This window comes from Poecilia mexicana, unplaced genomic scaffold (assembly GCF_051168715.1).
Source record: "Poecilia mexicana isolate PSO_F unplaced genomic scaffold, ASM5116871v1 scaffold_10, whole genome shotgun sequence".
Classification (NCBI taxonomy): Eukaryota; Metazoa; Chordata; class Actinopteri; order Cyprinodontiformes; family Poeciliidae; genus Poecilia; species Poecilia mexicana.
Window position 1 is genome coordinate 27902760 of NW_028263379.1, and position 12303 is coordinate 27915062.

At 41.6% G+C, this 12303-nt stretch overlaps 1 protein-coding gene and 1 long non-coding RNA gene across 2 annotated transcripts; one reads left to right on the plus strand and one right to left on the minus strand.

Moving 5' to 3' along the window:
* Nucleotides 1-1434: 1434 nt before the first annotated feature.
* Nucleotides 1435-11000, plus strand: hdx (highly divergent homeobox). Its single transcript, XM_014968703.2, has 11 exons — nucleotides 1435-1547; nucleotides 2813-2974; nucleotides 3556-3702; nucleotides 3880-5061; nucleotides 5141-5197; nucleotides 7254-7400; nucleotides 8880-9078; nucleotides 9173-9252; nucleotides 10121-10216; nucleotides 10338-10460; nucleotides 10544-11000. The coding sequence occupies exons 2-11, from the start codon at nucleotides 2909-2911 to the stop codon at nucleotides 10760-10762; spliced, it is 2316 nt and encodes a 771-aa protein (XP_014824189.2). The 5' UTR covers nucleotides 1435-1547; nucleotides 2813-2908; the 3' UTR covers nucleotides 10763-11000.
* On the minus strand, nucleotides 9295-12283 carry LOC148157147 (uncharacterized). The gene is made up of 2 exons (XR_015764503.1): nucleotides 12072-12283; nucleotides 9295-10727 (listed from the first exon to the last, which is right to left on the minus strand). It is a non-coding gene; the product is annotated as an uncharacterized LOC148157147 (long non-coding RNA).
* Nucleotides 12284-12303: the final 20 nt, after the last annotated feature.

Sequence of the window (12303 nt, forward strand, 5' to 3'; positions counted from 1 at the left end):
TTAATAGGTTCTTTAGGGATAGACTTAAAGCAACATATGAATGAAACATTGTAAAATGATTCATTACACACATCATGTGGTCCAGCTCTGATAGTGGTCATATGTGGCTTACAATCAGTTTTCTTTACAAGTATTATATTAGACAAATTTTATAATATTCAGTGTTTCATGAGTAATTTTGCTATGTTTTGCATAATTTTAACTGTTATTATTAATGTTATCCATTTTAGCTGTGTTTAATTTTACAAATGTTAACTGCTCAGGGATTTTATTTCCTGTTCTAAAACATATATATGTTCCTTGTCATTTTTGTTAAAGATGAGATTAATTATGTGGCTTAATTATATGAATTTATGTAAAATAGAAGTTCTTATTTTGAATTCTTTTAATAAATAGTGACAGACGTAGCTTTAATTTATTATTTTTTCATTTGACATCTTCTACTTCCCCCCCCCCCAAAGTTGTCAAAGAAGAAGAAGAGAATGATGGTGTAAAACCTGTAGTTTTACACCATTTCAGCATAAATTTCAGCATCATCTGACCAGAGGACCTTCACCAAAAACTTAGTTTAATATTAAAGTATGTTCTTATTTATTTCTTTGTTGAGACAACACAAAATGTACATATTTTATGTATGTAAAATATATATGTATATATGTGCCATGACAACATGGGTAAAATCATACTTTGACAATCTTGTTTCAGCTCATGTTTGTTGCAATGAGATAAAAATATTAAACTTTTTCACAACGTATATTGCTTCTGTGTATCTTGTATATAAAATTGAGAATATACGGAAAAAAAATAGACTGAAAATAATTTTGACACCATGTTATTTGTCTTCTTAATGCAAATACCATCACCTCCATGACTGAAAAAAATAAATAAATCAGTTGACAAGTTTTTTATTATTATCGTTATTATGTACAAGTAACAAGTCATTTATGTTGCTAAAATGGAATATTTGGAGTTGGAGCCTCTCAACAGTGGAAATTAAATATAAGAAAAATGACGTTTGTGGTTAAGGCAGACTGTACCAGGCTAAAAAAATAAAAATAAATAATAATAATAATAATAATAATAATAATAATAATAATAAATACATATATTTAACTATGGTTTAATTGCATTCATCTTCACACATTTGCATTCAGGATATGCAGAGCATCTCCATTCAGCTGCTCCAGCTGTGAATATACGTGGCCTATCCAAAATAACACTAATGTGCTACATCACTTCAACAAATCCCACTGTGAGGAGGAAACAGGCCATTTCCCACTGCCTGCTTCCGTACTGCGTGACCTCCCCCTCCAGCAACCCGCAGAACAAAGTCAACGGTGGGCGGGGCCACGGGGGCTCAGTTTTCAGCCCTCTTCGGCTGTCACAGCCTTGATTTCGAGCGCTCATTGGCTCCTGTCTGCGCACACGTCACAATCATGATTAGAATTGATGATCGGGACATTCTGATTTCATTGTCTAGCAAAAAGGGGGACCGGGGAAGAAATCTGCTGATTTGGAGCGTCCGTCTGATTTTGACATCAGAAATGGTATGAAAGAAAGTGATTTCACTTTTAAGAGAAGCCCGCGGTAAATTGCTGCTTTGCTTTAATCCCGTCCGGAGCTGGGGACAGCAAGAGGAAGCTATCCGGGATCGGGAAATCATAGATTTGAAGGAAAACTTTAGCTGCGGCTATCCATAGGGGGAAGCTATGCTAACGCTAGCTTAGCGTGGGCTGGCTCGTACATGGCGGCTTTGGGCCTGCATGGCCGCCGCGGCGGAGCGACTCTTACCCGGTTTGTTTACTTTCTAGGTCCTGGTCGTGGAGTTTAGTCACGCGCTTCCTGCGTGGTTAATGTGTTTTTAAAGCCGCTGGCTGACGTGTTGACGGCGGACTCGTTTGACGTGCCCACTATTTGTTTGCTAATTCTCACCGCAGATTCCATATTGACTGTAGCCATGCGCAGTCCGACTGCCAAAATAAACCTGCTGTGTGCTTATTGGTCGCACAACATTCCCGTATGGGACTTTGTGTTTATCAAACCCTCCTTAAAACTGGGCCACTGTTGTCTTCCAGCTCCCTGCGTTTCTGAATGGGTTATACTTCAAACTTTATACTTAATAAGTCGGTCTACTTAAAGCTATGTTTCTTTTTTATCGTACCGACCTTAAGGCTTCATGAAAAAGTTATAAATATGGCAATATGTGTTTACTAGATAGGGAACCATAATCTCGCATCGAGAAAATGTATAAATATTATTTCATTTGTTCAGAGCGGAGATACAATAACACCATGATAATAATGATTTTAAAAAAAAAACACCGGTGGCACAGAACAATCATATAAAATACATTTTACTTGATAAATTAATACTTTGTTAGATTGATCAGAGCATTTAGGAACTTTAAATTAATATGCAAAGTAATCCAGCGTTTTTTGTAGTTCAAAACACAAATAGAAACTAGTTCAATTAAAAAGTTACATTGTAATTACAGTAAACAATCAAATATAACTCTTTACATGTAATGCAAGTGTAAAGTGTGTGGTAAAAATAAGTTACAATCCAATGAAAATGGTTTAATAGATGAATAGTAATTATTAACTTTGTAAAAAAAAAAAAAAAAAAAAAAGGGGGAAAACTCCCATCAATTTCTCCTATTTCAGTGCTGATCTTTGAAGATTTCCACACAAATAAAATGACAGAAGCTAAAAGTAGACTATCACATCACTTTCAATGGCCCTCTACATAGTGTGCATGCTCTTTCTTGTTTCGCTTGGAATAAAGATTATGTCCACTTTGCTTTCCTCCTCAGCCATTTTACACAGAGGTGTGGGAGGCACAGTGCAGCAAGATGACTTCAAGGTCGACAGCGGAGATCTAGAAAAATGGAGGTGGTGCTGTGATCTGCATGGCTGCCTCGTTCCCCTCTAGTAGTGATATGGATGCGTGGCCACAGAGGCGTGGCCTGCAGACTGTGAGTATGTCAGCGCTAAATATGCATAAAAAAGACGTTTCGGTTTTGTTGCTGTGATGGAGTACTTCATCTCTCTGGGGGAAATATTAATACAAGTCCTTACCTGAGTCCAATTGAAAATCTATCACAAGGCATAAAAACTGGGGATCGTAGATGCTTTCTATCTAATCTGACAAAAATAAATTTGGGAAAAAAATCAACAGAAACTAAGTAAAAGAAAAAAGATATATTGTTTCCATTTTAACTTTTCACAAAGATGTGCAACACACACCTCCACTGAGTCAAGACTTTCTAAAGACCCATTTGCACTACAGTTGCTACTGCAAATATTTTGGTAAATATCTGTTGAGCTTGAAATAATAGAATTAATTAGTAGATCACTATTAACGATATCAAAGTGTTACCCAGTGCTTAGAAATAAAGTAACTTTGTCACAGCAGAAGATTCTTGCCACCCTCCTATAAAGACCTGATAGTCCCTTTATCCCATCACCTCATATAGACCTTTGTGAAAAAGATGCTATTGACTAGCGGCCGGTTGTGGTGATCTGAGGAGTTTCCCTCCTTCTGCTTGTCTCTCAGATGAACCTTCGGTCTGTATTCACGGCTGAGCAGCAGAGGATCCTGGAACGCTACTATGAGAACGGGATGACCAACCAGAGCAAGGCCTGCTTCCAGCTGATTCTGCAGTGTGCTCAAGAGGCCAAGTTGGACTTCAGTGTTGTCCGGGTAAGCCGGTAGAAATCGCTCATGAAAAAGCGGGAAGGAAGCAAAAGCGCTTGCTTTAAAGGAAATGAGTCTGGTTTGTAGGAGTAGGTGTGTTTTGCTGATACCTTCGGTAAAGTCTTGTACCAATTCCTTGTTGGATCAGGTTCCTGAATGGACCCCACGTTTTCTTTCCTGCAGACATGGGTTGGCAACAAACGACGAAAACTGGCCTCCAAGGTCGAGCAGAATGGAAGCGCGTCTCATCCCTTGTCGAGCCACGGAATAGCTGGAGGGCTGCTCTCCGGTCCCGCCCTGGCTGGAAGCGTGCTGTCCAATCACAGCCTAGCGACAGGGGCGCTGCTTCCTGCTGACATAGCCGCTGCCCGAAACATCCAGAACCGCGTACACCTCCTCCCTCCATCCTCGTCTTTCCCCGCTCTCTCTTCGGCGTCTTCCTCTCCGTCGTCATCCTCACCCCTCAGTAGCGGAAGCAACAACAACAACAACGACGTAATACTGACTGGGATTTACTCTCTGAACCCCGTCCCCCGCTCTCGACCGAGACCTCAGGCCCCCCAGTCTCAGTCGGACTCCGAGATTTCCATCCGCACGTCTTCGTCTCTGATCAACCAGGCTCTGCAGAGCAGGAGCACTTCCACGTCCTCACCCATCCACTCCAAGTTACTGACCCCCTCTGCCACGCTCCCGCCCCTGACGTCTGCCTCAGGTTCTTTAGTCTACACTGCAATCAGGAAGGGCACTTTATCCGTTGGGGACGGGGGGATAAGTGCCGGCGCAGGGCTGGTACCCCACAGCTGGACTAGACAATACGGTACCGTGCAAACTCGCCCTTGGTCGTCGTCTTCACAATCCCAATCTCAGCTTCAGCCTAGACCTCACTCCAACCCCCAACCTCAACCGCCTGCGCCGCAAAAGCCTCGAGCCTCCCTCCCAGCCCAGAACGCAGGGCCCTCTTCCGAACAAACGCCTCGCATTCAGCAAGTCTTCACCCTGTCGGAGAAGGGCGACAGGGAGCGCCCGAGGCCCGGGCAAGCATCCGCTCCAAGAAGCCAGGAGACCCACAGGCTGACGCCTCACCCTCTGGATGCCGGTCACAACTTCTCCATTGCCATGGAAACGGGAAACGAAGAGGACGAGTGGCTGAGGGAGGAGGAGTTGGCCAACATGGCCGCCCAGACGCACATCCACAGGGAGCAGCCGGTGACCAGCCCGACGGGAGGCGAAGCGTCCGTCACCAAGGGGAACCACACTCCTCCCGCCACGGGCTCCAGACCGGCGGCGCATCCCAGCAACGCGGCACTTCAGGGCAGCTACTCCCTCACAGTACAGACCTCACTCCCAGGCGAACCCAGCTCACAGGTAAGGACAGGTTTCTGTTTCGGGTATCGATACTCCTCAAAGGGATTTAATGTGATTAACTTGTGTTTTTTAAACACAGCCTTCACTCGGTGTGTCTGCTGCCCCCTGGGTAATCAACAGCTCCAGAAAGAGAACAGTAAGTATTTGTGATCAACTACTAGAGCGTTCCTAAACGAAGGTTTACGGTCTGTGCCATAACAAAAAAAACAAAAAAAAAGAAATCTTAACTGCTTTAAAAAGGTGCAACTTCTGATGAAAATGATGTCATTACATCAAGCAGACTGTGACATATTTTCTTCCAGGCCTGTCTTGTGTTTTGCCCCATTCATTTTCCAGTATTTTCTGACCACCATGTTTCCATGGGGATGGTGTGTTTTGTTTTCCCCTCTGTAAAACATTTCGAAAACCATCTGCACAGCTCTTTGTTGGCCTCTTTATTAAAATTTCTGACAATAATGCAACAAAAAGTGAAAAAAAAATTATAGAACAGCTATTTGTTCAACTTTCTTGAAATAATATCTTTTTTTTTATTTGACCAACTTGACCACTAGAACGGTTTTACCTCATGTTTTTAGACGGTGGCTCAGTTTATAAAAAGCAGCCACGTCTGACGTCGTGGATTATTGCCACATACCCTCCATTTCAGTCTCATCTTTCCACAGGACGTTGCTCCAAATATCTTGTGGTTTGTTCAGATGCAACTTTGGAAGCCCCAAATCTGTCGACCATGTTGTTTTTAGAGAGAGGAGGCCTTCGTTTTGCAACCGTTTTCTAATAAATCAAACTTGCTCAGTCTTTATATGCTTACTGTAGAGAGCGGAAAGGAGCTCCCTCAGTCTGACCTCTTCCAGCAGCTGGTCCTTATTTTTCTATTTATTATTTTTTCTGCTGTGGAACTCAGAATTGTTTGGATACTGTAAGCCTTCCTGCAGTCCTGGGCAGCAACCCTTGCTTTTATAAGAACAATCTGGTCATTTTTCTTGCATTTAGGTGACACCTGAACTTTACAGGTGTCACAATTTTTCATCTTTTCTTTTAAAAGTTCAAACATTTACTGAGGAGTAGCTACTTAAGTGACTAAAAATGTTTGTTTTTGTTAATTTTGTTATGAAATTAGATGGTTAAAGGGGAATAAAAGGTACTTGTGTTTGTATTATATGTAGACACCATTTTGAGGCCATTCAACTGGGTTTTTTTGTTTTTGTTCCCTGGTGTGAGAAATAAGGTTTTCTACAAATTTTAACATTTACTGAGGAAATTTAGATAAAATGTCTTTAGTCAGAAGCTTCTTCAGATTAGTTGTAACACAGACTGGTACAGGAGAGCCATCAGCATCTACAACAACTCCTTTTAAAGAACCTTGAATAAAATGAGTCAGCATTTAATTTCCCTCTGGAATCAATAAAGTATTTTTGAATGGAATTGAAATAAATGTCCAAATATATTGTAATTTTTCAAAACTGTATTTTCAATTTTCTTAATTTAATTTCACTTTACTTCTGGACATTTGAGTGCAAAATAATAGCATTGAACTGCTTAAATACTAGCTGTGTTGTAGCATTTTAACCTGTTGATTCTACAAATCATAAAACTGGTCACTACTGGAACGCTTGTCATTTTTATTGTGCTTTATGGCCATTTTATGGATTTATTTTGCCATCTGAACTGAAATTAATTAGCACCTTTTCAAAATCCGTACCTCTTTGAGTTGAAAGAACTAAAGTGGATATGTTAAAACACATTGGTAGCTTTACTTTATTGAAAAATGTAAAAAAACAAAAATTTAAAGTTTCTACCTTTTGTTTGATGTTTTAACCATAAAGATTAAGAACTACTGTACCTTACAGGAGTCCAATTAGGCAGTCATATTTTAATTTGGAAAGACTACATTCATGTCTATAAGTCAAAAACCAAAAAAATTGATGACTGAAATATTAAAATTAAGAGGAATATGCCATTTAAATATAAATAAATGTAAAAATCCACATCATTTATTGAGATTTATAACATTTAACTCCTTTTAGGAATTGCAAGAACCACCAGAGTCTTGAAATCCAAACATTTTTCCTCATTTTATTATATTTTTCCCACATTACACCACTACAACAATTTCAATACTTTTTCTAGACTTTTCAAAGCTGCACCAGAACCCCTTTACCGGTCCGAATCCCGTCTTCTTGTCGCTCCCGCAGCTGCAGGATCGGACCCAGTTCAGCGACGGTGACCTTGTCCAGCTGAAGCGCTACTGGGACCGCGGCATGACCAGTCTGGGCTCGGTGTGCAGAGAGAAGATCGCCGCCGCAGCCAACCAGCTCAATGTAGACACTGAAATCGTCAAGGTAAAGCTCTTTGCCGAAGGGTAAGAACAAAGAGCTGCGTACGTTTCAGCTCCAGGGATTCCTGACCGTCAGCTCCGTTAGTTTAGATGCGGGGTGTCAGCATGGAGGTCAGTCATTCCTCTCGCGACTTTGCCCCTCCGGCTGCGTCTGCACCAAAACGGTCGCCCCGAGTCAGAGAAGGCAGAGCCGCGTCTTGTCAGAAACACATTTCAGACACGAACTGATTCCATACAGCTAATTTCACTTTTATTTAGCTTTGGCTCTAAAGTCCAGCTAAAGATGAATGTGAATGTACCAGATGGAACCAGAGGGACGTCTGTGGATTCTCCAGAGCGCCGTCACAAAATTGGGACAAGCAGCTTTTCTGGGTCACAAACGTTTTTTTTTTTTTACTTGTTTACACAAAGTTGTTTAAAAGTCATGCAGTAATATATATCATATATATCGGCGCCAATGTAGGAATGCTTTTAGGCTAAATATAGTCGGTCTGGATTGGTTCAGACACACACACACACAGACACACACACACACACACACACACACACACACACACCTCCAGCCCTGTGCCTTCTCATTCACAAGGATGTTTGGTGCCAGAAAGGAAAAATGGTGTTCAAAGAGAACACAGGAAGTCTGAGCATTTAGTAACTTTTCTGGTTGGGATGGTTGAAGCGATTCCAATCGATGTGAAAGGAGAACAGTCAGCAAAGGTTTGATGTTTAGTTTAAGTCGTGTTCAGATTCAGGTCGGTTGGAAAAAGGAAATAGATTCTGGCAGAAGGTTTTCTTTTTCTTTTTTGTTTTGTTTCTTTCCTCCATTTTTAGTAATTTTGTTCTGTTTTTCCTCTATTCCATCCTTTTCTCTTTTTTACTTTTGTGTTTGCTTCTCTTCTTTTTCTTTCAATGTTTCTTTCCTTCATTTCTCCCTGTTTTGTTTCTTTCTTCTTTCATCTATTTTTTCTTTTATCGTTTCTTTCCTTTGTCCATTTTACTTTTTTGTGATTATTCTTTCCTTTTTTCTTTCTTCCCTCCCTTGTTTCTTTCTTTTTTTGGTTCTATCCTCTATTCTTTTCTCTTTTTGTTTTTCTTTTTCCCTCATTTTTCCCTTTTTTGTTTTTTTTCCTCTCCTCTATTGTTTCTTCTGTATTTTTTGTTTTTATCTTTCTCTATTTTTTTCTTTCTTGCTTTCCTTCTGTTTTTTGGTTGTTTTTCTTTCTGTCTTCCCTCCATACTTTCTTTTTTGGTTTCTTTCCCCCCTTATTTCCTTTCTTATTTTCATGACTGAACTGTTTTGTTCACATCTTTGAAACACTAAATTCTGAAAACCAGATTCTGGTACAAATTTGGAGGAACCTCTACTTCCCTCTCAGCTGCTTTTTTTTTTTTTTTTTTTGCTCCCCAGCTATATATTTTTTGGTCTGAACATTCCTTCAGTCGTTTCCGTCTACATGTTGCTTCCTGCGTAAATCTTTTCATGCAGACGTGGATCAGCAACCGACGGAGGAAGTACCGCCTAATGGGGATCGAAATCCCGCCCCCTAAAGGCGGGCCCGCCGTGTTCATCAACCCGTCTCCAGGAAGCCAGTCGCCGACGGCCGCCAGCCCCGACGAGGATCACCTCAGAACGCCCGAACTCCCGGATGACCTGACTGACGGCGGCTCAGTCTGCATGTCTGAAGGTGTTGATTCATTTGCACGCGTGAACTCATGTGTTTATTTATTTATTTTTTTTTTGTACAAACTCTTTACATCTCGCTTTGTGTTCTCACACAGACGGGACTGTCGATTCACACCACAGAGACGGAGACGATGAAAGTTATGCATCCACTGCTGCTCCACTGGCCAATAATGTGGTATTTCATCAGTCACCTGACACTTCAGTAGAAAATTAAAAGTTTTCACTTGGAGAGTAATTGCATTTTTTATTGGATTGGTCGAAACTTTACATGAGATTGAACAACCAAAGCTTCAGTGCCTCGGCAGATGTTCACTCTCCTCAAACTTTTCCACGTCTTATTACATCACAATCACAAACTTCAGTGTCCTTTATTGAGGCTGTATGCGATCCGTCAACACGAGCGGAAAAGAGGATACATGAGGGCTTTCACATTGTTTTTAAGTCAGAAGAAGCACATCTGCTGAACCGTTGGCCTTCTTCGCTAAACAACTCGAGCTCCATTGTCACCGATACCAGCTCTAGAATTTCTGTCATTATCAGAACCAATACAGATCCTGACATTAATATCGGATCGGTGCATCTGTGCTGTGATCTGAACCAGTTCACTGCAGCTCTCTCTCTGTATGTTTGTGCCAAACGCAAACGCCACCTTCTTCCTATTTTTTTGTAAGGAAACGAAAAATGATTATTTCCATTTGCAACTAAGCGATACTTTGTGTGAGGCCGTTACATAAAAGTCACATTAAAGCGAGCCATTGATTGTGGCAAAACGTGGAAAAGTTCTGCTTGTATAGAAACATTTGCAAGCCCTTTAAAAGCTTTCATCCAACACACCTTGTCGTTTTTTTTTGTTTTTTTTTTAGTAACCAGATAAGAACAAATTCTTATTTTCAACGACCTGTTCAGAAAACTTTTAAACATCAAACGGTGGAAAACAGAATATCATAAACAGAGAAAAAAATAAAAGTACTGACAGTTTTTAAAAGCAGGTACAGGAACGTCTTCTGCGAAGGGTCAGTTTATCCGATCTGTGTGTTTGGCAGAAGATCGAAGTAATCGATGAGGACGAAGAAGCTGATGAAGATGGCGACTTGATGGTGTCAGACCTCGAGCAAATGCAGAACCTGCTGGAATTTAAGGTGAAAACTCTTTCACGCTGACCAAACGAGAGGTTCTGCATGTTTCTGTGGTTCAGTTAAAAAAAAAAAAAAAGCTGATTTAAAAGAACTGTTTGTTTATGGAACCCTTCTTCTTTTTCAGCACGAGGAAGTGCAGTTCCTAGAGAACGAGCTAGAGAACCAAAAACAGAAATACCAGGAGCTCGCTAACTTCACAGAGAGCCTGCTCAGCGCTGTGAGAGACAACGACCTGGAGAGACAGAAGGTGCATTTCGAAATGTTCAAATTGGAAAAGTAACAAAATCCGTCCAACGTTTCCAACCTGACGCCTGCTGGATGTGTGCTTAGGAACTTTTGGCCAGTCTACCTCAGACGTCAGACCAGGACTGGGATGAGTCGGCGGAGAGGAACGCCCAGACGGATCCGACGCCCGACCACAGAACCCAGACGGACGGCTCGGCTCAGGCTGGCGAAAGACTCCCGCCGGTCGACGCAAACCAAGACCGCTCGGCAACCGAAGTCACCGAGCCCTCTGCATCAGAGGAAGAAGGGACAGAACTGAAGTGACTCTCTGCACTCGTACGAATGGTTAGCACTCCACTCAGAGACAGAGAGAGAGAGGCGGACCTAGTCTGACGGTTAGTGGTAAACTCCATGCACAGTGCCTGTGGGATGATGCTTCACTATGACTGTTGGGCTGAACAATGCCTTTTTTATTTTTATTTTATTTTATTTTTGTAACTGCATATCATTCGCCTTGCTCTGGCCCAGTCTGGAGAGAACAATAAATGACCTCTAACCTAAATGTGTTGGCCCTTTTTCCTTATGTCAGCCTGGAAACACACACCACACTTCAGTGATATTAATTTTTGTTAGAAAAACGTTTTTTTGTAGATTACTGGTTCAATCAAACTGAAACTGCAGAAGTTAAGTTTATTTATCTGTGTTCAGCTCTATTCAAGTCTGGAATGGTGCCTAAATGCAGATCCAGAGGCATTTATTGGTTGGCTGATGCCTCTAGGTTTTCAGGCTCCTATTGGTCCTTGGGAAGAGTGATAGGATCCCCCATCATAGTCAACAATGACGTAAAGAAGGTGTTTAAATCCACATATTTATCCTTTTTCATCATTCCAAGTCTGTTGCCACAAAGATCCAGTCTTACTATCATGTGAGCAAATGACATACTTCCTATTGAGTCCAAGAAGAGTTTAACAAACTCCAAAGGTTTAGATTTGTGACCATGGAACATCAACATTTTACCTCAGTGTCCCTCAAGAAGATTCTTCTTTCTTCCCTTACCATCCGACTCAACTTGATCTGCAGCAAGTTAAACTTGTTTCACAGTTCAAAGGCATTTTAATTATCACTCTGACTATAAACACTAAGTGGAGGCAGGTTATTTGAAGATAAAGATTGAGACACACATCTTGCCTTACTTGAATGACATGTTCTCTAGTGTTTTCCACTTTTGAAGAGTAGCTTAGTCACTTTTAGACCGCACTGAAACAGGAAGTGAATAAAATCTGATCAGCCTAAAGAATTTCTGAATGAAAACAATGGTATATTTTAACAGATTTGTCTAGTGGGAGATTATGCTGAATAAAATATACATTTATTTTAATATCTTAAGTTCACGCGAGGGGTTTCCACAACTATGTCTGGGTGTGCCTCAGCATCAGAGCCGAAACGGCCATTTGTTTACAAATGCAGACCTGTAGTATTCAGTTTGTCCCCGTGCCTCACCGCACTTAATTAGGCTGCTGGTGGGTGGGAGGGCTGAAGAGGGAAAGTGGATGAGCCTTAAAGCCTCTTACTTCCCACCTGAATTAGGTATGGGCGAGCTTACCCTGCGCCCGCTTTGAAACAATCAACTTACACAGCTAGGAACCGTGGGAACTTGTCGAAATCTGCGTCAGGAATTCGTGAGACTCCTCGCATGTCACGGCGGGGCGATTTCCATTTCAGTCGCAAGCCAAGACGTCCGTCCACCGGATGTGTGCGTGTGTCATTCACAGCGTGTGACACACAGCACCAAATCCCCCCCGCAGCAGCAGCAGCAGCAGCAGCGCATCCACGCTCCCCTCCTCTCAGTCTGGAGAGCTGCTGCT

Coding starts and splice junctions, on each gene's coding strand:
- hdx (XM_014968703.2), top strand. CDS start 2,909: ATGGCTGCCTCGTTCCCCTCTAGTAGTGATATGGATGCGTGGCCACAG. Junction 2,975..3,555: donor AGAGGCGTGGCCTGCAGACT/GTGAGTATGTCA, acceptor CTTGTCTCTCAG/ATGAACCTTCGGTCTGTATT. Junction 5,198..7,253: donor ACAGCTCCAGAAAGAGAACA/GTAAGTATTTGT, acceptor TCGCTCCCGCAG/CTGCAGGATCGGACCCAGTT.